The sequence below is a fragment of the Zalophus californianus genome, chromosome 9 (assembly GCF_009762305.2).
Source record: "Zalophus californianus isolate mZalCal1 chromosome 9, mZalCal1.pri.v2, whole genome shotgun sequence".
NCBI lineage: Eukaryota > Metazoa > Chordata > Mammalia > Carnivora > Otariidae > Zalophus > Zalophus californianus.
This window is the reverse complement of record NC_045603.1, coordinates 139,370,011-139,394,015: the sequence shown is the minus strand read 5'-3', so window position 1 is coordinate 139,394,015 and position 24,005 is coordinate 139,370,011. Positions and strand designations below refer to the sequence as shown.

Genomic DNA, 24,005 nt, shown 5'->3' with positions numbered 1-24,005 from the left:
GGAGGAGAGACGGCTGGGCGCTGGCTGCCCTTGCCCTCCCTCCCGGCGCTGCATCCGTCTGTGAGAGGCCCTCCCTCCCACTCCCGGGGCCTGTGACACTCCTGGAGTTTCCACTCAACTGGCCCTTCGCCATCCTTTGCTGTTTTTTTAACTGGCCCACGGTCCTGCTCTCGGTCTCTTTTAAAATCTCCATCCATTTAAAAACCCTTTGAGTGTGCTATTTCCTATCTGAAACAGGAAATTTAATAAATCTCTTTATATGTTCCCCTGCTTTTCTAGGCTGTATCCTGAATAATTTCTTCACATCTACATTGCAGTTCCTTTTCATCACCTGTGTCTATTCTGTGTGAAATCTGCTTGTTCAGTTTTCATTTTCAATGATTACTTTCTTCTTTCGAATCAGAAACTTTGGGTTAGAATTTTGTCATCTCCTTGATTGTACCTTATTTTCTTCCTTCCTTTTGCTGCGTATATTTAAAGACTGTCTATTACCTCTTTACACAGAGGAAACAATACTATGTTGTACTCTGTGTCCAGTAATTCCAGGATTTGAACTCTTTGTGGTTCAACTTCTGTTATTTGTTGTTTCTGCTGGGTCTTGCTCTAATACCTTGTTTTCTTTTGGGTTTAATGATATTTTGTAGTACGCTGCTCATTTTCCATGGAAAATTATTTGTAGGGATTCTCTGAGGCCTGGCATGAACATCAGCTCCTTCGGGGAGGACAGCTTTGCCAGGTCCTCTGAAATCCTTGTGAGGCCCAGGGTTCAGTCACAACAACTCGGGGGTCCCCTTACCCATTTGCTAGTGCCACGTATGTACCCTTTGGGCCCCGCTCTGTGGGGCCAGTCCTCTGTTTCTTCTCGTTCGGTGGGCCCTGGGCTTTATTTCAGCCCCCTGCCACCAGGCTAGAACACCAAAGCAGGAGTTGTCCAGATCCGCAAATGCTGTGAGCACAGAAGCCAATGCCAAGTGCATCTGGGTATCATCAGCCTCCACTGGAAATGTCTTCCAAGTACTCTTTAGATCAATTCAAAGGACATCTAAAAATATTCTAGGTACCTTTCAGGGTTTGTGATATAAAACTGATCTGGGTCACCAATTCACCATGTGCCAGAAATGGAACTTCTTCATTGAAAAATTTGTTAGTATGTGTGTCACAGGTCAGCCCAGAATTGCCTGAATCTCTTAACAGTAAGTGAGCCTGAATTTAGTACCCATGCCAGCCAAGGGCTGCTCTTTTTTTCAACTTCTATAGCTTTTCATTTTTTAAATAAAATGGACTAGACCACATTTGCTTATACCAGCTATCGTAGAGTGGGCCCATGAAGTGAAAAGGGGAAAGACAGAGAGTTGTGCCAGGCGGAGAACATGGAAAATGCCCTGTGGATGAGGCCATATACACCAGGAGACAGTACACTGCCTGAAATACCCAGTGATGACGCGCTGTCCTTCTACCTCTGGATTTATTACTGAAAAGTTTTTAAAGTTCTGTATGACTCCATTTTCTCCATCCTCCAGGTGCTTATTCTAGTTCTTTTCCATTCTGAGTGTTTTAATTTACGTTTACTGAATATTGACATGGCACTCTGCTGTAGAAATTTTGAAAATGAGCATAACTCAATAAAATAAAAACAGAACCTTATGTGAATTAATCCCAGTGGAAAGTGAGCTTTGAAGACGGGTATTGCAGGAAGCCGACTGTAAGGAGAGAGGAAGCAGGAAGGAGCGATTCGTTAGTGTCCTCTCATGGTTGCCGAAGAACTCAGAACATCCACCTGCCAGTTCCCAGACATTCTGCGACATTTGTGAGGTTTTCAATGAATAAATAGTATGAAGAAGGTTTGTACCTGTATTATCCTGCGTGGTTGTGAGCTGGGGATGGGGGGGGGGGGTGAACAGAAAAGGCTTATTGCCTGCCCTTCATCAGTTTGGTTATAAATTCAAATTTTCTAGTTCAACAGTGTGTTTTGATACTCTCTTACATTTATACAATACTTGAATTATCAGTTGCGCCTACCCTTACAGAGTGACCACTTGAAAGGCCAGCACGGTGGGAAATAGCACTGTTTGCAAATACCCTTCTTGCCCTTCCTGCTGCATCCTGTCCCACGGGCTGTGGCTGGCCGAGGAACTGAGGGAGGAATACTTGACTGCCAGCCTCTCTCTTTCCCCAGCACAGCAGCCAGCAGGTGGCCTAGGTGGTCGCCTGGACGGACGATGGGCCTGGACCGTGCAAGACGAAGAGCACAGTGCTGCGACGGGGGCTCTGTCTGTTACCACGGCCTAGCTCGGACGACACAGACCAACACATCCTGAGAGACCAGCATGTTTCTATGTGGAACAAATACGGGGGAAGTCACGTGCCTGGTTGCTTCTCCAAAAGCTGGTGGCAGGGCTAGGGTGGGAAACGGAGTTGCTAGAACATCATGCTTTCGTCATGCAGCACTTCACAGTCAATAACTAAACTTGTGACAATGACATTTTGTCCTCAAAGTGGATATTCTTGCTGGTGTTACCCTGAGGCATGGTAGGCAGTGCAACTGTGAGCACCAAGGACTCAGGTGTCTGTTGCTACATGAAAATGTCAGTGCTTACGTTGGGTCTTTTTGGGTATCACACAGAATGTCAATCTTTTTTTAAAAGATTTCATTTATTTGAAGAAAGGGACAGAAAGAGAGAGAGAACAAGTTTGGGGGGCAGAGGGAGAGGGAGAAGCAGACTCCCCACTGAGCAGGGGGCTCGATCCCAGGACCCTGAGATCGTGACCTGAGCCGAAGGCAGACGCTTAACCAGCTGAGCCACCCAGGTGCCCCAGAATGTCAATCTTAAGGAATTCTGCCTGCAGATAATTCAGAATCACTGGGAAATTAGTCACACAAGCCAAAGTGCACAGATTACAAAACTTTGGTTATCACCTTTTATTTTCTTTTATAAAAGAGGCGCAAGATTTCATCAAAACTGAAGGTCCTTTAGGGAACTGTGAAATGGAGACAGTTTCAGCAGTGAGTTCCTATAACAGAGTGATGCATGTGCCATAGTTAATGCACGGAAACATCCCTATTGACAGCCGCCCACATGAGCAAGGGGGTCTCTTACCAGCATAGGCAGCACGGTCCTGCCTGCCCGTCCTTCCCGGACCCCACCCATGCACACACACAGTGCTTTGGTGAACTCCAGTGCCATGGGATCTTGCAGCATACGACCCCAAGAGCATTCCATCATGCATTTCCATTTGAATACCAAATAAAGAAGTAACACTAAAGAGGTCAAGAACAAAGGTACTCCTCAAATGCAGTGCGGTAGGAAAAGCAGCTTTGGATTCCATTTCCAACTGTGCCACTCAGTGGCTGGGTGACAGTAAACAGACCACTTGACCTCTCCAAAATCAATGTTCTTATCTGTAAAACAGAGAAAATCACGTCCACCTCACTGAGCTACTGTGACAAGTAACAGTTCCCTGGCATGTAGTAGAGATACCCTGCATTGCAATTATTATATAAGGTTAAATAAGAATTTAATAGAATAAAAATTCAGGGAATATTATTGTAACCAAGCGTCAAGAAGCATACAGATAACACTAACATACAGTTTTCCTGCATACCTACTATGTACCAGGCACGACGACAAAGGCTTTACACTTATTAATTTAGCCTCACACCAACCCTCTTCTGTACCCCCAATTTATAAGTGGAGAAACTAAGGCTTAGTGAAGTTGAGTGCCTTGCCTGAGATCGTGTGGGGTGGAGACAGGTCTCAAATACAGATCCTACAGTCTTAAACCACCGTGTAGCTCTGAAGAGCGTGTTACGCTGCCACTTTTGAGGGTGTTCTCATGCTATCACCACCCTCCATGGAATGAGGGCATGCCCCTGATGGATTCACAACACTGCCAAGTTAAGATGACGTCTGTCCTGTTGCTGCATTTCAGATCCAACAGGACTCACAGAATTGAGTTGACAGACACTGTGTGAATTTAGTGGTTACATTAACAAAATACACTTGCTGGGTACTATGGACTGAATGTGTCTCCCCAGAATTCACGTTGAAGAACCAATCCCCATGATGATGGTATGAAGAGGGAGAGCCCATGGGATGGGATGGTGTCCTTATAAAAGCGGCCCCAGGGAGCTCCATGCCCCTTCCAAGGCAAGGAAGGCAACAGCAAGAAGGTGACTCTTAGGAACCAGGAAGAAGGCCCTCACCAGCCTGCAACCATGCCGGCACCCTGATGGTGACTTCCAGCCTCCAGGATGGTGGAAATAAACATCTGTCCTTTTGAAGCCTCCCAGTCTGTGGTTATTTGTCACAGCAGTTCCAGTGGACTGAGGCACCAACTAACGTCATTAGAGTGAAATTCCCCTTGAGTTTTTAGCGCCATATTAAAGGAAAACAATGACAGGTCAACCTTTCATCTCTTTATCCTTCAGTGACTTCCCTTCATAACCAATCACACCAACAACTGAAAGACACACACATACAGACCTCTTATGGTTGGTTATGTCCCTTGGTCCAGCAGTTGAGGCACACTGATTCATGCCAGGAGACCATGGTCGGGAGACTGTGGGCCGGGAGACCGTGGGCCAAGACACTGGGTCAAGATGCTATGGTCAGGAGACCATGGGCCAGGAGACTGTGGGTCGGGAGACCATGGGCCAGGAGATTATGGGACAAGACACTGGGTCAAGATGCTGTGGTTAGGAGACCATGGGCCAGGAGGCCGTGGGCTAGGAGATCGTGGGCTAGGAAACTGTGGGCCGGGAGACCGTGGGCCAGGAGATTATGGGTCGGGAGACTGAGGGTTGGAAGGCGGTGGGATGGGAGGCTATGGGCCAGGCTGTGGGTGGAGAAACCAGGGCCTAAGCATGGGGAGCCATGGGGTGTGCGTACCTGCAACGTCATGAAGTGTCCTCCTGCCTGCTCTGTGTGCTCCTGAGCTACAGCTGTCACTTCCACATGGGGCAAGCTGGATCAGAAGTTGGCTTGCAGGCTGCAGGCTACTTGGGAACCAGGCCTGTCGCCTCAGAACACAAGACCTTCCATGTCCCTCATCACTCCGGCCGAGGCATCTACCTTGGCTGTCATAAGCAAGGTCCCATGAAGCTCCCTCATCTGCAGTGCGGCTCCGTGGGACAACACGAGCGGTACGGGGCCAGATTCCTATGTCACGGCCCCTATGGCAGCTTTCCAGTTGCTCAGTTCCAAACATTCCGGAATGCTCAGGGCACTGCTGCTTGCTGTGAGGAACGGCAGAAGGCTGAGACACACTCCCTGCTCTCCAAGAGGCAATCTCTTGGGAAATTAGATGGACCCCGGGAACATCTAGACAACAGCCCAAAGCAGCACAGATCCGTGCCAGATGTGTGGGCCAGAACAGTTTCTGGGGACCCAGGGACGTGGCCACGGATGTGCTGGAGCGGTCCTAATGCTTTGATACCGGACAGCTACCTTCGGCTGAGTGACTAATCCCCACACAAAGTCTCCTTTCAGGCAAGAAGCCTGGTCACACTTCCCTGGCACAGATGTTGCTGCAAGATGTACTTTTCACGTCAGAATTACAGCAACAGGAAAGTACAACAGAGGAGACCTGTTCCACAAAACAGCCTGGAAAAGAAACCTGGCTGAAGCCGCGAGGAAGCCCCGCAGGGCTCACCCTCTGAGGAGCCCTGGTAACCAGACACCTCCAGACATGTCAAAATCAGCTCAAGAATTGGTGAGCTGCCCTCACTGCAGGTGGCAGTGAGAAGAGGCCCCTATAGACCAGCAGCCTGTTCATGGATGAGTGGCTTGCTCTTAGTGCCCTGGGACACACCCTGCTCCCAGAAAGCCATTGTCAGCCAGGCAAGGTGCAGGTGGGAAGGGAAGGACGTTGATTCTCATCAACACCCGGGTGGTGTGGGATGTGAGGTACCTCCTCATGGGAGTGCTGCCCTGAGCCTGCGATGCTGGGGCCCTCAGACCCGCCTGGTGGCTGGGCAGCTCCTGGCACGGGGCCTGGTTTTCTCAGAGCCCCTCTCCCAACGTCACACCCACAGACGCACAAGGGGCGGAGGCTGCTTCATGCATCTCTTCTATTCACGTGCTAGTCCTCGCCCCTTACAAGGCTAGCAAATAACTCAGATTCTGCAAGACCCCACTCTCTGAGGGATGATTTCATTACCACCTGTGGGAACTGAGGATCTCTGATAAGAAATCTGGCATTTAACATACGTTATGGCAATGCTCAAATCATTGCCTTGTGCTGACCCAATAAAGTTTTGATATAAAAATTTATTAACTATTGTCATCATATTAACACCTCTTACTCTATGCCTTATGCTTTTGTGCACATGTCTTAGTCACCATAAGCGATCCTTTGGAAGTGGGCATTATTTCCCCATTTGGCAAAGAGGGGCCAGGGCCAAGAGTTGTTGAGTCTCCTGCCAGAGTTCACATAGCTTGTAGGGGGCAGAATCAGGATGTGGATCGGGGCCTCGGACTCTTCATCATCACGAGTCTTTATTGTTTTAGGCAAATAGGATTCCAAACTCATGAGAGAATAGTAAAAATGCCAAAGACCTGTCAGTTTTTCACTGATAGGATCATATAAAATTCTCTCGCATTTATTCTCTGATGCAAATGTTAATATACCTGCTCTTCGTCAAGAGTCCTGTTTTTGATTTCTTTCAATGAATGGTTCCTCTTCTCTTCTATGTGAACAAGTAGACTTCATCTATCATGCGTAAAACCAACAACATCACACATACTGACATTTTATAATGTTATCACCATTTTAAAGAATTCTGTGCCCTCCACGTGCTGTTTATATATAAGGATTGTGTTTACAGGGCAGTCGGATCCCATCTCATTTGCCCCTCAGAGCCATGTGACTTTGGGGAGAAGCAAGCCTGTAATCTCACATTACACCACATCACAAAGTTGTTGGGAATATCACTGACTAAAAAGGAAAACACTTGGTAAATGTTAACAACCTGTACAAATCTAAGAAGTTGCTTTGTTATTGCCTAGGGTGAAAAGCTAAAGAAAGGACAGTTGTATGCCTGAAGCCAAAGATTGGTTGGACTTATTGAAATACTGGAATTTTAAAAAGGAGGAACCAGCCACATAAGAGTGAGGGTGATGAGAGGCTGAGGGAAGGCACAGGAACCCAGGGGAGGGGAGAGCATGAGCAAAGCTTTGCAGAGCTGTCCTGTGGTTCAGCCGATGACTGTAGCTGGAGAGTCCTAATTATCCCAGAGGCTTCCTGCCGAAGAGCCGCTAAGACATGGGAGGCACGCTTATCTAACTTGCTGACTCACTGATGACACAAAGATGGGCCTTACAGTTTGTAGTTGAGACTCGTGAATCAAAATTGTTTTCAACATTGGAACATGTGCAAGTTAATGTAAAAATGATAGGACTTATTAAAAGGATCTAAGAAGATGACTGAGAAGCAGAGTAAGTAATGGTCCAGAACAGCGAGGCTGGGCCAGGCCATCTAGGTTCAAACCCAAGTCTGCCACCAATTGGCTGTCTGACCACAGGCTAGTGAGCAGTCTTGCTGTGCTTTGGTTTCCCTACCCACCTCTTGCGGTTGTAGGATTAAGTGAGTTAGTATGTGGTCAAGTGTTTTGAACAGTGCTTGGCACATGGTCACACCTACATAGGTTTACCACGACACGTGGTCCTGTGTTACCTGAGGGAGTGGCCACGCTGTTAACAGAAATTACAGTGGTGAGCGTCCAGATGCACCACCCTTATCAACCTGCTCTTCAGTCGGACGCCGGAGGGCTTGTCTCCACCTGCCCTTTTGACGCTAATGCTTTGTTGCAACCCTCTGTCTTACAACAGGCTTTTTCTTCTCTGCCCCCGGTTCTTGGGATCTAGCAAGTCCTTTGGACCATCTCTTGGGTTTGACCTCACATTTGCCCGTGGTGCTGTTTCACACTTGGAAGGAACGGGTCAGCCCGGCTCTTGGCTCCCAGCCACTCCCCTGTTTCTGGGGGGTGGGGGGTGTCAGGGTGCCGGCTGCCCTCTGGCACAGCCCAGGGAGGAGGGATCTACTTACAGAGAGAAGATGGTGAGAGTCTCTGATTTGGGGACATGCTGAGTTTGACACATCTGGAATCAGGCAGGTGGGCATTTCCCATTTGATTGGAAAAGTCAGTCTGGAATTGAGACAGCAGTTGGACTGGAGATGTCTGTGTCATCAGAGGGATCCATGAAGCCAACAAGCCAAGCTACCCTCAAAGAGAGACTCCAGGGAGGAAGAGCAAGGGGCGGAGGGCAGGCTCCAGGGAGGGCTGGGGGGCAGGGACGAGGTTAACAAAGGGCAGGGAATCAGAGATGGTCCCGGGAACGCAGAGGGAGGGTTTCAAGCAGAAGAGAAGAGCGAAAGCGATGACAAGGAATAGTCCGGGTCGGCGGGGTTGGCAGTTGAGGCTGGGTGGGAGGAGGAGCCCAGCAGGCAGGAATCAGACGCGGCCGGAGCCTCGGGGCGGGCGCTGGGCGCAAGGGGCGTGGGGACGCCGGCGGGGGTGGCCGGCCCGGCCGACTGCGGGGAGCGGGAGGGGCGGAGCTCGGACCGCCCCCTCGCGCGCCGCCGCCGCGCTCCGCTCCCGCGCTCCTCGCTCGGGAAGCTCAGCGCCGGGGCGTGCCGCAGGAAACGCGGAGCCAGGGCGTCAGTTCTCGGGGAGCCGATGCCAGGGGGCCACGACCCCGGTGCCCGAGTCCCCCGGGCTCCCGAGACACCCACGAGCCCCTCGGGTCCCCAAGACCCCTGAGTCCTCCGGGCCCCCCGAGCCCCTCGAGCCGGGGCGGCCTGTCCGGACCCGCCCCTCTCTCTCCCCGCCTCCCCTGCGGGTCCCAGCGACCTCCTCCGCGGGGGACCTCCGGCCGGACGGGGGCGCCGTGAGACACGGAAGCCGTGCCTGGGGACGCAGGGAGCACCCGGAAGTGACGCGCGGCCAGCGGAAGTCCCGCCCGCACGTCCGCGGCTCCCTGTCCCTCGTGGCGGGTCGCCGGCATGGCGCGCTACAACTTCAAGAAGATCACGGTGGTGCCGTCCGCCAAGGTAGGCGGCCGCGAGGGCTTGTCCGCAGCCGCCCCTCCCCTGCCGGGTCTCCAGGAAAGCCCGAGCCTGTAATTCTGGGGTGGGACCCCCCCGGACACTGAGGGGCCTTCTTCAGGCCTTAGGGCCCTCCCCTCCGGCGTTGGGGTCTGTCCGCAGGCATTAGGGCCCTTCCTCAGAGGTCAGGGTCCTCCCCTCCGGCGTTGGGGTCCGTCCGCAGGCATTAGGGCCCTTCCTCAGAGGTCAGGGTCCTCCCCTCCGGCGTTGGGGTCCGTCCGCAGGCATTAGGGCCCTTCCTCAGAGGTCAGGGTCCTCCCCTCCGGCGTTGGGGTCGTCCGCAGGCATTAGGGTCCTCCCCTCCGGCGTTGGGGTCCGTCCGCAGGCATTAGGGTCCTCCCCTCCGGCGTTGGGGTCCGTCCGCAGGCATTAGGGTCCTTCCTCAGAGGTCAGGGTCCTCCCCTCCGGCGTTGGGGTCGTCCGCAGGCATTAGGGCCCTCCCCTCCGGCGTTGGGGTCCGTCCGCAGGCATTAGGGTCCTCCCCTCCGGCGTTGGGGTCCGTCCGCAGGCATTAGGGTCCTTCCTCAGAGGTCAGGGTCCTCCCCTCCGGCGTTGGGGTCGTCCGCAGGCATTAGGGCCCTCCCCTCCGGCGTTGGGGTCCGTCCGCAGGCATTAGGGCCCTCCCCTCCGGCGTTGGGGTCCGTCCGCAGGCATTAGGGTCCGTCCGCAGGCATTAGGGTCCTCCCCTCCGGCGTTGGGGTCCGTCCGCAGGCATTAGGGTCCTTCCTCAGAGGTCAGGGTCCTCCCCTCCGGCGTTGGGGTCGTCCGCAGGCATTAGGGCCCTCCCCTCCGGCGTTGGGGTCCGTCCGCAGGCATTAGGGTCCTCCCCTCCGGCGTTGGGGTCCGTCCGCAGGCATTAGGGTCCGTCCTCAGAGGTCAGGGTCCTCCCCTCCGGCGTTGAGGTCGTCCGCAGGCATTAGGGCCCTCCCCTCCGGCGGTGGGGTCCGTCCGCAGGCATTAGGGCCCTCCCCTCCGGCGTTGGGGTCCGTCCGCAGGCATTAGGGTCCGTCCGCAGGCATTAGGGTCCTCCCCTCCGGCGTTGGGGTCTGTCCGCAGGCATTAGGGTCCTTCCTCAGAGGTTAGGGCCCTCCCCTCCGGCGTTGGGGTCCGTCCGCAGGCATTAGGGCCCTCCCCTCCGGCGTTGGGGTCCGTCCGCAGGCATTAGGGCCCTCCCCTCCGGCGTTGGGGTCCGTCCGCAGGCATTAGGGTCCGTCCGCAGGCATTAGGGTCCTCCCCTCCGGCGTTGGGGTCCGTCCGCAGGCATTAGGGTCCTTCCTCAGAGGTCAGGGTCCTCCCCTCCGGCGTTGGGGTCGTCCGCAGGCATTAGGGTCCTCCCCTCCGGCGTTGGGGTCGTCCGCAGGCATTAGGGCCCTCCCCTCCGGCGTTGGGGTCGTCCGCAGGCATTAGGGCCCTCCCCTCCGGCGTTGGGGTCCGTCCGCAGGCATTAGGGCCCTTCCTCAGAGGTCAGGGTCCTCCCCTCCGGCGTGGGGGGCCGTCCGCAGGCATTAGGGCCCTTCCTCAGAGGTCAGGGTCCTCCCCTCCGGCGTTGGGGTCCGTCCGCAGGCATTAGGGTCCGTCCGCAGGCATTAGGGTCCTCCCCTCCCGCGTTGGGGTCGTCCGCAGGCATTAGGGCCCTCCCCTCCGGCGTTGGGGTCCGTCCGCAGGCATTAGGGCCCTTCCTCAGAGGTCAGGGTCCTCCCCTCCGGCGTTGGGGTCCGTCCGCAGGCATTAGGGCCCTTCCTCAGAGGTCAGGGTCCTCCCCTCCGGCGTTGGGGTCCGTCCGCAGGCATTAGGGTCCTTCCTCAGAGGTTAGGGCCCTCCCCTCCGGCGTTGGGGTCCGTCCGCAGGCATTAGGGTCCTCCCCTCCGGCGTTGGGGTCCGTCCGCAGGCATTAGGGTCCTCCCCTTCGGCGTTGGGGTCGTCCGCAGGCATTAGGGTCCTCCCCTCCGGCGTTGGGGTCCGTCCGCAGGCATTAGGGCCCTTCCTCAGAGGTCAGGGTCCTCCCCTCCGGCGTTGGGGTCCGTCCGCAGGCATTAGGGTCCTTCCTCAGAGGTCAGGGTCCTCCCCTCCGGCGTTGGGGTCGTCCGCAGGCATTAGGGCCCTCCCCTCCGGCGTTGGGGTCCGTCCGCAGGCATTAGGGCCCTCCCCTCCGGCGTTGGGGTCCGTCCGCAGGCATTTGGGTCCGTCCGCAGGCATTAGGGTCCTCCCCTCCGGCGTTGGGGTCCGTCCGCAGGCATTAGGGTCCTTCCTCAGAGGTCAGGGTCCTCCCCTCCGGCGTTGGGGTCGTCCGCAGGCATTAGGGCCCTCCCCTCCGGCGTTGGGGTCCGTCCGCAGGCATTAGGGTCCTCCCCTCCGGCGTTGGGGTCCGTCCGCAGGCATTAGGGTCCTTCCTCAGAGGTCAGGGTCCTCCCCTCCGGCGTTGGGGTCGTCCGCAGGCATTAGGGCCCTCCCCTCCGGCGTTGGGGTCCGTCCGCAGGCATTAGGGCCCTCCCCTCCGGCGTTGGGGTCCGTCCGCAGGCATTAGGGTCCGTCCGCAGGCATTAGGGTCCTCCCCTCCGGCGTTGGGGTCCGTCCGCAGGCATTAGGGTCCTTCCTCAGAGGTTAGGGCCCTCCCCTCCGGCGTTGGGGTCCGTCCGCAGGCATTAGGGCCCTCCCCTCCGGCGTTGGGGTCCGTCCGCAGGCATTAGGGCCCTCCCCTCCGGCGTTGGGGTCCGTCCGCAGGCATTAGGGTCCGTCCGCAGGCATTAGGGTCCTCCCCTCCGGCGTTGGGGTCCGTCCGCAGGCATTAGGGTCCTTCCTCAGAGGTCAGGGTCCTCCCCTCCGGCGTTGGGGTCGTCCGCAGGCATTAGGGTCCTCCCCTCCGGCGTTGGGGTCGTCCGCAGGCATTAGGGCCCTCCCCTCCGGCGTTGGGGTCGTCCGCAGGCATTAGGGCCCTCCCCTCCGGCGTTGGGGTCCGTCCGCAGGCATTAGGGCCCTTCCTCAGAGGTCAGGGTCCTCCCCTCCGGCGTTGGGGTCCGTCCGCAGGCATTAGGGCCCTTCCTCAGAGGTCAGGGTCCTCCCCTCCGGCGTTGGGGTCCGTCCGCAGGCATTAGGGTCCGTCCGCAGGCATTAGGGTCCTCCCCTCCCGCGTTGGGGTCGTCCGCAGGCATTAGGGCCCTCCCCTCCGGCGTTGGGGTCCGTCCGCAGGCATTAGGGCCCTTCCTCAGAGGTCAGGGTCCTCCCCTCCGGCGTTGGGGTCCGTCCGCAGGCATTAGGGCCCTTCCTCAGAGGTCAGGGTCCTCCCCTCCGGCGTTGGGGTCCGTCCGCAGGCATTAGGGTCCTTCCTCAGAGGTTAGGGCCCTCCCCTCCGGCGTTGGGGTCCGTCCGCAGGCATTAGGGTCCTCCCCTCCGGCGTTGGGGTCCGTCCGCAGGCATTAGGGTCCTCCCCTTCGGCGTTGGGGTCGTCCGCAGGCATTAGGGTCCTCCCCTCCGGCGTTGGGGTCCGTCCGCAGGCATTAGGGCCCTTCCTCAGAGGTCAGGGTCCTCCCCTCCGGCGTTGGGGTCCGTCCGCAGGCATTAGGGTCCGTCCCCTCCGGCGTTGGGGTCCGTCCGCAGGCATTAGGGTCCTTCCTCAGAGGTTAGGGTCCTCCCCTCCGGCGTTGGGGTCCGTCCGCAGGCATTAGGGCCCTTCCTCAGAGGTCAGGGTCCTCCCCTCCGGCGTTGGGGTCCGTCCGCAGGCATTAGGGTCCGTCCGCAGGCATTAGGGTCCTCCCCTCCCGCGTTGGGGTCGTCCGCAGGCATTAGGGTCCTTCCTCAGAGCTTAGGGTCCTCCCCTCCGGCGTTGGGGTCCGTCCGCAGGCATTAGGGCCCTTCCTCAGAGGTCAGGGTCCTCCCCTCCGGCGTTGGGGTCCGTCCGCAGGCATTAGGGCCCTTCCTCAGAGGTCAGGGTCCTCCCCTCCGGCGTTGGGGTCCGTCCGCAGGCATTAGGGTCCTTCCTCAGAGGTCAGGGCCCTCCCCTCCGGCGTTGGGGTTCTTTCCTCTGGGTTAGAGACCTTCTGCAGACCTTGGGATCCTCCCCAGAGAAGACGGGGGTGGGGTGGGGTCAGGAGAAACTTTATGAAGCAGGTGCTTTTGAACGAGCCTCTTAAGGATTCATAGAATTCCTTAGATGGGGGGAGGGTACAGGTCCCCAGGCTTGATGTCTGTGTCCCTCCTGTTACAGTGTTGTGGGCGCCCGTCCACTGGGCAGTTCAAGTAAGAGTTTATATTCTCAGTGACTTTCCACATCTTAGGAAATTATAAGCAGTGGATTTTAGTTGTACTTGTTTTATATACTTTCAAAGTCAAAGATTTGCAAATTGAAATTGCAGGATTTTTTCTCTTTAATGTTTTTTCTGAGTTGTGTTTGAGTTACCTGATTAGTTTCAGAGGGCCCTGGGTGTTTGGAAATTAAGGTAACATCAAGAAAGTGTGGGATAAAATTTATTTTGGTAGCCATTTGCTAAGTGTTAAAGGCCAGAAACTATGAACATGATCAGAGTTGAATATAAAAGATTGAAGATTAGTTGGAAGTGTTTGTAGTTGAAAACATGTGGCACCTTTGTTAGTCTTTTGAGAGGGTTTCAGGTAAGTGGATGAAAAGTAGACTTTTTTGGTGTACTGTGTCTTATTTTATTTAATTGCAGGACTTTATTGACCTGACGTTATCGAAGACTCAACGGAAGACTCCAACAGTTATCCATAAACATTACCAAATCCATCGCATTAGACATTTTTATATGAGGAAAGTCAAATTTACTCAACAGAATTACCATGACAGACTCTCACAGATTCTAACAGATTTCCCCAAATTGGATGTAAGTGACTTGGGGACATAGATAGTAATGTAAATGTAAGCCATTAGATAATTGGTATTTCTGGCCAGTTTGTGTACTTATCTGACAAATAAGGAAGGAAACAAAATGATTCACTTGTCAGACTTCGTGAGTTAGTGGCAAAGCTGGGAACAGAGCGCGGGGTTTTTGATTCCTTAGTATTCTTCCTTTCCCCCTGCCAAACCCCACGTCAGAGGGCCCAGAGCTGTCTCTTCAGGCTTTCTCTGTCACTTCGAGGCCTCAGGTGCCCACCCAAGCTCTCTCAAAGCTGTGCACTCTGAATCTGGCAGCTCACCAGCTTACGTGGGCTTCCTCTCCTTCCTCTTTCCAAGGTTCCTTTTCCTGTGGCCTCAGATTACATCAGTGGCCTGAGGTCCACCACTGTTTGTGATCCTGTCGCTTCATCAGCCAGTGATGGTCAGTGAGAAGAAATTGTGTGGGGGAGCTGTGATTTGTGCATTGAGTCAAAACAGTTGAAATCTTCGCTGACAGCATAGTCGAGTTTGCTGTTGATGAAGCTGTAGAAAGCGAGAGCAGGCCCTGCTTATGAGGTCGCTGTGTAGGGTCCCACAGCTGCAAGGTGATTTGAGGTGGTGAAGGATGTGGGGTGGGGCAGCCATACAGGGTGAGAACCTAAATTTGCCACTGTCCCAAAACAGTCTGTAAAGCTAGGTTAAGGCAGAGGAGAAAAGTTCTTTTATGTGACAAGAGTTATGTAAGGTGACAGTAGTTCATTTAAACAATTACAGATGTGCTTAAGAGTAGAGATTTCTGCTAGCAGGCAGGCATGCTACAGGTGCTAAGTAGAGGCTAGTTGAACTCATGAATAGTTTCTGGGGAAAGGGTGGGTACCCTAGAAATTACCTGGAAGGAAACAGAAGAATGAGATTATTGGAAACTGGTGTGATATTCGAAAACACCTGATCTGAGCAAACAATGCTGTGAACTAATTAGTACCAGATTTTTGTAGTTCTTTGTAAGAAGATTCATCTTTCTTCATCCTTGCTATTTTTTTATACAATAGAAGTTTAAATTTGTGAACATTCTATTCCTTTTTTTTTTTTGAGGGGGTTGGGGAGGGGGAGAGAGAATCTGAAGCAGGCTCCACACTCTGTGTGGATATGGAACTTGATCCCACAACCCTGAGATCATGACCTGAGCTGAAATCAAGAGTCAGATGCTTTTAACCGACTGAGCCACCCAGGTGCCCCCTCCCTCCCGCATTTTTTAAACTAGAGATAGCTGTCTGAGAAGAATTTTAGAGTAGGAGGTTATGGTAGCTGCATTCGCAGCATGACTGACGTGTCTCGAGTTCTGTTCAGGCCCCGGGAGCACAGCAGTCATAGAGGCCCTGTGCTTGTCTAGTGAGGGAAGGACGGTAAGTGTGGAAATCTGCAGTGTGTCAGATGAGTAAGGAGAGCAGGGAGATTGTAGCAGAGGCGTGAGGGCAGTGAGGTGGTGAGCCATGCAGGGCTTGAGTTCTGTCTTAAGCCTTCCAGGTTGAGCCTGGGACGTGCCGAGCTTTGACTTAGCTTGTAGAGGATGAGCGGCCCGTGGGGTAGGAGGCCACTGGAAGGTTGGTGCACTGGGTTAAGCAGCTGGCCGTGGTGAAGAGTTGAGTGCTGGGGAGGAAGAGCTAATGGGTTTGCTCACAGCGCAGGTGTGGCCCGAAAGCACCTTGGACAGTGGAGTGGCCATCCATCCACGCGGGAACGGGGGGAGGTTTGTATGCGTTGATCAAAATGTGGGTGAGATATCACACAGAAGTGCATGCGGTCTGGAGCTTTATGAGCGGTCTGACCTGAAGATGTCTGTGCACTTAGATCCATGCCAGGTCACCCAGGACGTGAGTGTGGAGAGAAAAGTGCTCCCGGGAACCCTAATGTTGAGTGTTGGGTGGGAGCATGAGCCTGCAAGAGCAGAGATGGTCCCGGAGGCCAGTTGAATAGAAAGCATCAGGAAGCGTGAGTGCCCAGCTGTCTGCCATGCAGAACTCTGCAAAGATGAAAGGAGTTTGGGGAGGGGCTGATCTCATGAGCTGTTTTGATGGACTGGTGGAGACAGTCCTGACTAACTTGGGTGTAAGGGAAGAAAAGAGGCTTTCTTCATGATGTTTGCCAAGAGGGTAACAAAGGAGTAGAAGGGTTGTGGGTTCAAGGGGCTTGCAGACTTTTAGATTTGGGGGGGGTGGTGACGGCATGTTTGCAGGCCTGGATTCAGGTCTTGAGAAGTGGGGGAGGAGTCTGGTGCACAAATGGAGAGTTGGCTGGGTTTGTGGATGGGGTGAAGGGGGCACAGTGTTGGGCCCAGGCCAGGTGGGCAGACGGAAGTGAGCCCTGAGCTCACTTAGATGTTTCCTCAGAGAACTAAGCAGTCATCAGTCGGGAGAGAGCGCTGGGGAGAAGATGCAGGGGTCTGAGGAGAGGAAAGGTGGGGTGTATTTCCCTAGGAAATTATCCTGCAAGTATTGTTGATACAGCAGGACGAGAAACCTGTGCCGAAAGACCAATTTGTTTCTGTTTTAGGACATCCATCCATTTTATGCTGATTTGATGAACATTCTCTATGACAAGGATCATTACAAGTTGGCTCTAGGACAAATAAATATTGCCAAAAACTTAGTGGACAAGTAAGGTATTTTCTTAATACAGTATCTTTCAAATTACTGTCCAAAGTGAGAAACATCTCATATATTTGTTTTTATTTCTTTAAGTGTGGCTAAGGATTACGTGCGGCTCATGAAGTACGGAGACTCTCTGTACCGCTGCAAGCAGCTGAAACGCGCGGCCCTCGGGCGGATGTGCACGATCATCAGGAGACAGAAGCAGAGTTTGGAATATTTGGAGCAAGGTACCTATAATACATAAGCAAGAGCACTGTTTAGTGTGTGCTGTTACGATACTTGATTCTTGTCAAGAACTCATTTTTGGAATTTTTTTTTTTTTTATTTTAGACTTAACAGGGTCAAATTACTTTTCCCCATCTAGCCTATGAGAATTTCTGACAGGCTAGTTACTATTGAAAAAGCAGCTGGCAGTTAAAATGCTTATAAATTATTAGTACTATTAAGAGAATTTGTTTTTCGTATTTCATACATAAGGCACATACATTATAAATCACAGGAAAATACCAAGGAAATATGTAAAAAAATAAAATGACCCATAGTTTTAACCTATTGACATAGATTTAAAAAAAAAATTTTTTTTTTTTTTTTGCAAAAAATTGCAATATGGGGCGCCTGGGTGGCTCAGTCAGTTAAGCGTCTGACTTTTGGTTTCAGCTCAGGTCATGACTCACGGTTGTGAGATCAAGCCCCTGTTGGGCTCTGTGCTGAGTGGGGAGTCTGCTTGAGATTCTTTCCGTCTGCCCTTCCCCAGTCTGGTGTATGCATGTATACTGTCTCAAATAAATAAATCTTTAAAAAAGGAAAGCTTTGCAGTGTGTGTTAGCATGAAATTGCTACTCCAGTTTCATTACATGATTGTTTAAGAGGACAGTGCTGAATTAGTGTAGTATCTCTAATGAAACAGTTACATGCCTTTTTATGTATATTTTTATGATACAGATGTTTTTAAGTCACTGTGTTTTGTTCTTCCCCCGCCCCTCATCTTGCAGATGATTTGTAACAAGTTGTCCAACTTGACTGTTTTGACAGTGCTTCCAAGGATCTGTTTTGTTTGATCTTTTTTTTTTTTTTTATTAATTTTTTTTTTAAAGATTTTATTTATTTATTTGACAGAGAGAGACACAGTGAGAGAGGGAACACAAGCAGGGGGAGTAGGAGAGGGAGAAGCAGGCTTCCCACAGAGCAGGGAGCCCGATGTGAGGCTCGATCCCAGGACCCTGGGATCATGACCTGAGCCGAAGGCAGACGCTCAACGACTGAGCCACCCAGGCGCCCTTGATCTTTTTTTTTTTTTAAGATTTCTTTATTTAGGGGCACCTGGGTGGCTCAGTCATTAAGCATCTGCCTTCGGCTCGGGTCATGATCCCAGGGTCCTGGGATCGAGCCCCGCATCGGGCTCCCTGCTCCTTCTCCCTGCTAGTGTTCCCACTTGCACTGTGTCTTTCTCTGTCAAATAAATAAAATCTTTGTTAAAAACAAACCAAAAAAGATTATTTATTTGACAGAGAGAGACACAGCAAAAGAGGGAACACAAGCAGGAGGAGTGGGGGAGGGAGAAGCACGCTTCCCGCTGAGCAGGGAGCCCGATGTGGGGCTTGATCCCAGGACCCTGGGACCATGACCCGAGCCGAAGGCAGATGCTTAACGACTGAGCCCCCCAGGCGCCCCTGTTTGGTTTGATCTTGAGGATAGTCTAGTGATGGTGCGGTGCCTTGCAGATGACGCAGGTGGTCTTTGCATGGAAGTAGCCCAAGGCCTAGGCAGGAATCGGTGGCATGCATGTTTGCTTCAGAATTGCTTTCTGTATATCATCTCACTTAGTAAGAGTGGTCTGGGCACTTAGACATGTGATTCTGGGGAGGGACAACCAGATTTGGGAAATACTCTGTGTACTGTGGTGTGTCTCCAGCTAATCCTTTTTCTATTCATATTTTTTCTGTTAACTCACATTATAAATGTTGGAATGGGGTTAATAAAACCATGGGCCAGGAGTACACTAAGTGAAGCAGATCGTAAAGTTTGACTTTCTCCATTGTTCTTATGAAATTAAGCACATGTAATGTAAACTTCTCACAGTGCGGCAGCATCTGTCCCGTCTGCCAACTATTGATCCGAATACCAGGACCCTGCTCCTGTGTGGATACCCGAATGTTGGCAAGTCCAGCTTCATCAATAAGGTTAGTTTGGGGACGCTTGGGTGGTTCAGTCAGTGAAGCGTTTGCCTCGGCTCAGGTCATAATCCCAGGGGCCTGGGATCTAGTCTCACGTCGGGCTCCCTGCTCAGCGGGGACCCTGCTTCTCCCTCTCTGCCTCTCCCTCTGCTTGTGCGTGTGCTCTCTCCCTCCCTCCCCCCCCCCAAATACATAAAATTAAAAAAAAAAATAAGGTTAGGGATGCCTGGGTCACTCAGTTAAGCGTCTGCCTTCGGCTCAGGTCATGATCTCAGGGTCCTGGGTCGAGCGAGCCCCACGTCGGGCTCCCTGCTCCGTGGGAAGCCTGCTTCTCACTCTGCCTCTGTGTTCTGTCTCTCTCTCAAATAAATAAATAAAATAAAAAAAATAAAAATAAATAAGGATAGTCTGTGTCTGGCGTTAACAAGTGACCAAGGACCTGAGGCCCAAGGGCTGCTGTGTCCTGTCCCTGTGGGTTGGAGGATGGCCGGCCAGTGAGTCCTTGAGTCAGTACTACCCTCGGTGTATGCAGCCCTTTACTCGAGGGGAGGATTGCATCTGTCTGAATCCACATTTATGTTGCTGTTACGGAAAACATTGTGTTTTCTGGTACGTGTTCCATAAGTTTGTTTGGGATTCGAGACATTCAAGTTTGGGTTTGTTACACAGAGAGCCTAGTCTGGGAGCGGTAGCACCAGGAGAGCTAGTGCCGACTGACAGGTGGCACTTGCTGAATTGGACTTCGTGAGGTATTTCGTGGGTGTCACCTTGCTTGATGGGACACTTCTCACATGAAGTATTTGGTCCACGTTGTGGGGAGTGGCTGAGTTGCTCTTTACTTGAGTGAGTTTATTAATTGGGACTCGACCCTATTTAGTAACTTGGTCCTTCAAGACAACTTAGCTGAGCTTCAGGGACCTGAACAGAGTAGAAACAGCATTTAAAAAGGGGCGCTGAGGTGGCTCAGTTGGTTAAGGGTCTGACTCTTGATTTCTGCTCAGGTCATGATCTCGGTTGTGAGATTGAGCCCCGCGTCAGGCTCCTGTTCACTGTGGGGTCTGCTTGAGATTCTCTTTCTCTCTTCCTCTGCCCCCCCCCACTTGTGCTCTTGTGTGCACACACTCTTTCTAAAATAAATAAATAAATCTTTAAAAGAAAATAAAAGGTCGGTTCATAAATAAATAACGTAAAATATCAGTTCATAACCCACAGGAGCTCAGGTGCCAAACAATAGCAGTTACATAGGTGTGAATGTTGCTGCCAGGAACCCTTCCACTTTGACCCTATTTGCAGGTCTTTATTTTGTCCCCAAGTTGTGCTGACATGATAGGCTGAAGCTCTGCGGTGTCTGAGCTCATGGCTCGAACGCTTGCGAGCCAGTGGCCCCTTAATCCCTTACAATGAAATAGTAAACAGTTGAGTCCCTCGGTTGCACTGACCACATGTCGAGAGTTGGTGGAGATGTGTGGCTGGTGGGCCCCATATCAGCCGTGCAGGTACAGAGCGTTTCTGTCTGCACAGCAAGTTTGTTGGGGCTGGGGTGGATCAGAGCAGAAGCTGACAGACACTCTCCAAGTACTGGCCCCCCACCTCCCTAATAGCTGACGGGGACTGTTGCTGCCCTGGCCCGGTGGTGGGAGGAAGTAGATGGAGAATCTGTCTGTCAGAGAGCAGCAGCTTCTGTCCTCAGCAGTGTAATCATGCCAGGTCTCTCCTTGTTTGGTCTTGTTTTTTTTTTTTTTTTTTTAAAGATTTTATTTATTTATTTGAGAGAGAGAGAATGAGAGATGGAGAGCATGAGAGGGAAGAGGGTCAGAGGGAGAAGCAGACTCCCCGCTGAGCAGGGAGCCTGATGTGGGACTCGATCCTGGGACTCCAGGATCATGACCTGAGCCGAAGGCAGTCGCTTAACCAACTGAGCCACCCAGGCGCCGGTCTTGTTTTGTTTTAATGCCAAAATCATTCATCTCTATAACCCGTAGGTGCCACACTGACCTCTGAGACGAAATAAGGTAAGGAACTTGTGTAACTGTTGGAGTTATGATTGTTTTGTTTTAGGTGACGAGAGCCGATGTGGATGTCCAGCCCTATGCGTTTACGACCAAGTCTCTGTTTGTGGGGCACATGGATTATAAGTATCTGCGTTGGCAGGTGAGCGCTCCCACCTTTAAGCATAGAGCTCTCGTTGTTAACGGGGTTTGATTTTGGGGATCGCTAAAGAACTAGAGTGTCTCCCTAATTCCCAATGTGTTTAGGGAAAGACTCCGAGGAGGTGGGAGAGATTCTCAGGGTCACCAGGAACGCCCCTGCAGAGAAAACTCCCCTGAGCTCCCCGGCTGCCTGAGGGCTGCCTGAGGGCAGTTCTGGGGGAGGCAGCGGGTGGCCTGTGTTATGTTAGCAGTGGTACTTCCAGAGAAACAAGTCTCCTTGTAGTGTTGCTGACCATGTCATTACAGATGACGTTAGCCATTTAAAAGCATGGAGCAGTTTCCACAGTAGAATTTCCTTTCATAAACGGTGAGGTTGTTCCTAACACATGGGAGAGTTTCCCAGTTGCTCTTCTGTTCTGCTGTGTCAGGGCCCCTGGCTGGCTCAATCAGTAGAGCGTGTGGCTCTTGACGTTTGGCTCCAGAGCTCAAGCACCGCGTTGGGCACAGTTTGGCATATATCACAAGGGAAAGAGGAGTCCTTTCCTCCAGGTCATCGGCTAGTTCTTCAGTGAGCTCTGCGGGGTCCACTCATCCCCCATTCTGTCTCCATATTTAAAGCCTATTTGGTTACGGTCAGCTGGGAGATCTACGTTTTATGTACTGGTTCTCTGAGGGCTGGTTTGGGTGTTGAGTCCCTTCCGGGATGTGCTGGATAGGAGGTTTGTGGGTATGTGTGCTCTCGAGTAACACATCTGACCGTTAGGTTGTAGACACTCCGGGGATTTTGGACCACCCTTTGGAGGATCGGAACACCATTGAGATGCAGGCCATCACAGCCCTGGCTCACCTGCGCGCCGCGGTTCTGTACGTGATGGACCTGTCTGAGCAATGTGGCCACGGGCTGAAGGAGCAGCTGGAGCTCTTCCAGAACATCAAACCTCTCTTTATCAACAAGGTACAAGTGGGAGCCAGGACTTTCGGTTTATAACTTGCACCGTGAGGATGGTCATTTCATTAGTTGTCTTCCCTGTTCCAGCCTCTTATAGTTGTAGCAAACAAATGCGACGTGAAGAGGATAGCTGAGCTTTCTGAAGATGATCAGGTAAGTCACCTTAATGTTTTGAGTATTTCTTACCTACTCATTCCAAATCTCATTTCATACCACCGGAGGTTAGAAGGAATTTTAGCAATACTAGTCCATGTTTTTAGTCTAAGTTGAGGTAGTATCCTCAGCGGTTTATTGGTGGCAGACTAAACCTGGCCTTTCCTGACCTCTGCTCTGCCTTCAAGGCTGTGGGAATACCTGTGTGTTCAGCAGGATGGCACATTTAACCCACGGAAGGTCTTAACCTTGGTGCCTTAGAGGACACACAGCACCTTGACCTCGGAGCCCCGGTGCACTGAGCGGCACCTGCAGAGTAGGGCTGTAGGGAGGAGGGTTCCGGGGGTGTCATGTACCTGCTGCACAGACTTGTGGGGAAATGAGTTTGGGAAGTGAGTCGAGTGAGTGAGTGAAGGAGGAGGAGCATCTGTAAACTTGCCAGGACAGGGAGTATAGAGTGTTCGCTGTATTTTCTAGAGGCGGGTCGGGTGGTTAGCCCTCACTCTCCACACAGCTCACCCTGCAGCCCTGGAGAAGGTTTACACTGGCGCAGAGGTTCTCAGACTCTTGGGCACACCCAGGCCCGCAGGGTCAAAGCTTGGGAGGCGCCCCCCACCCGGGGTGGGTTACCCTGGAGCTTGGAGAACCTTGAAGAAGGTTATTGAAGAATAACCTCGCTGTGGCCCCATCTCCTGGAGTGCATGTCACTGACCAGCTCAACATGGAGGGTCTCCAAGGGGTGGCGTGCCATCCCTTCCCAGCGCCTCTGTCTTGTAGTAGTTGGACATGTCATACTTGCGAAGAGGGAGGGCTTTTTAAACAGCCATGCTGGATATCGGGCACTGCAGCACGTTCGTTCAGTTACTAATTAGGTACACACGGACATTAGAGAATTCACTTGGGTTGGAGAGGACCCAGGTCCCTACTAAGTGATCCCGGTTTTTAGGCGCTTGCACTGGAGGGGAGACAAGGGTAAAGCTTCGAAACCCAGATGTTAGGCTGAGCCAGCTGCTCAGGCTCCGAGGTCAGGCGCGCCCAGGCCCTGCCGTGTGCCTGCTGTGATGGGCATGTGGTCTCCGTTCTGCCTTCGCTGGTGCTAATAGCTGCAGCCCTGGGTGTTTCGTTAGCAGCGTCGACAGGCGGATTGAACAAAATTGGAAAGCACGTGGGCAGCGGATGCCATCGCGATGGTGCTGCCGGGGTAACCCAATGGCGTGGCCGTGTGCCCAGAGCTCTGGCTTGTTGCCCGTCTCATGTGCGATGAACGGGGTCACTGTGAGCTCAGAGGCTAGTCAGACCACGGTGTCCCCAAGACTACTGCTCTTGCGGGGGAGGGGGCAGTCTCCCTGGTAAGTGGGACCCCAAGGTGATTGTGCTGGCCTTGTTTGTGACAAGCTTTCCCGTCACAGGGTTGGCGTCTGTGTCTGGAGGAGGGGGCGCTGGTGATGAGGTGCACAAACGAAGCCCCTGCTTCCAAATCGGAGTGATTTATGTGTTTCCGTGTTGTTTTGTAAGGAATTCTCTTAGGTTGTAGAGGCCAAATGTTTTCTTTAAAAAGAGCGTTGAAAACATACTAAAAAAATTCTGTAGCTTGATGTTGCTGGATGTTTTTAGAAGATGATGTCTTACAGAAGAATGTTTCAGGAAGCCTCTGGTTTGCTTCTGTAGTCTGGTTTGATCTTCCCGGTAATGGGTATTTAATTGCAGAAGAATGTAGGGAAAGATCAGCATTTGGGGGAAATGTCCTTTAGAAGAATTTAGAAACGAACCGTGGACGTGCTAACTAGCATTTATGGAACCCGTGTGAAGAACAGTAAGAATTGTTCGTGGGGAGGTGGAAATAAATAATGGCCCTTTCGTTTTTCTTTTGTCTTCCCAGAAAATATTTGCAGATTTGCAGGCTGCAGGATTTCCTGTGGTTGAGACTAGCACCCTGACGGAGGAAGGGGTTATTCAAGTGAAAACAGAGGTCAGTGCTTCATCCATCCCTTTGTCGCC

The 24,005-nt window shown here is 52.4% G+C and overlaps 1 protein-coding gene and 1 long non-coding RNA gene across 2 annotated transcripts in view; one reads left to right on the top strand and one right to left on the bottom strand.

Annotated features, from left to right (window-relative positions):
• Window positions 1-2,822: 2,822 nt before the first annotated feature.
• LOC113921931 lies at window positions 2,823-8,912 on the bottom strand. The gene is made up of 3 exons (XR_003519867.2): window positions 8,047-8,912; window positions 4,890-5,236; window positions 2,823-3,400 (listed from the first exon to the last, which is right to left on the bottom strand). It is a non-coding gene; the product is annotated as an uncharacterized LOC113921931 (long non-coding RNA).
• GTPBP4 (GTP binding protein 4) overlaps window positions 8,900-24,005 on the top strand; it is a 29,817-nt gene continuing 14,711 nt past the window's right edge. The window contains exons 1-9 of the mRNA XM_027593414.2: window positions 8,900-9,051; window positions 13,770-13,940; window positions 16,484-16,587; window positions 16,672-16,808; window positions 18,661-18,761; window positions 20,814-20,906; window positions 21,669-21,860; window positions 21,942-22,007; window positions 23,887-23,976. Coding sequence (XP_027449215.1) covers window positions 9,004-9,051; window positions 13,770-13,940; window positions 16,484-16,587; window positions 16,672-16,808; window positions 18,661-18,761; window positions 20,814-20,906; window positions 21,669-21,860; window positions 21,942-22,007; window positions 23,887-23,976 — 1,002 coding nt within the window. The 5' untranslated portion in view covers window positions 8,900-9,003. The remainder of the gene's footprint in view (window positions 9,052-13,769; window positions 13,941-16,483; window positions 16,588-16,671; window positions 16,809-18,660; window positions 18,762-20,813; window positions 20,907-21,668; window positions 21,861-21,941; window positions 22,008-23,886; window positions 23,977-24,005) is intronic.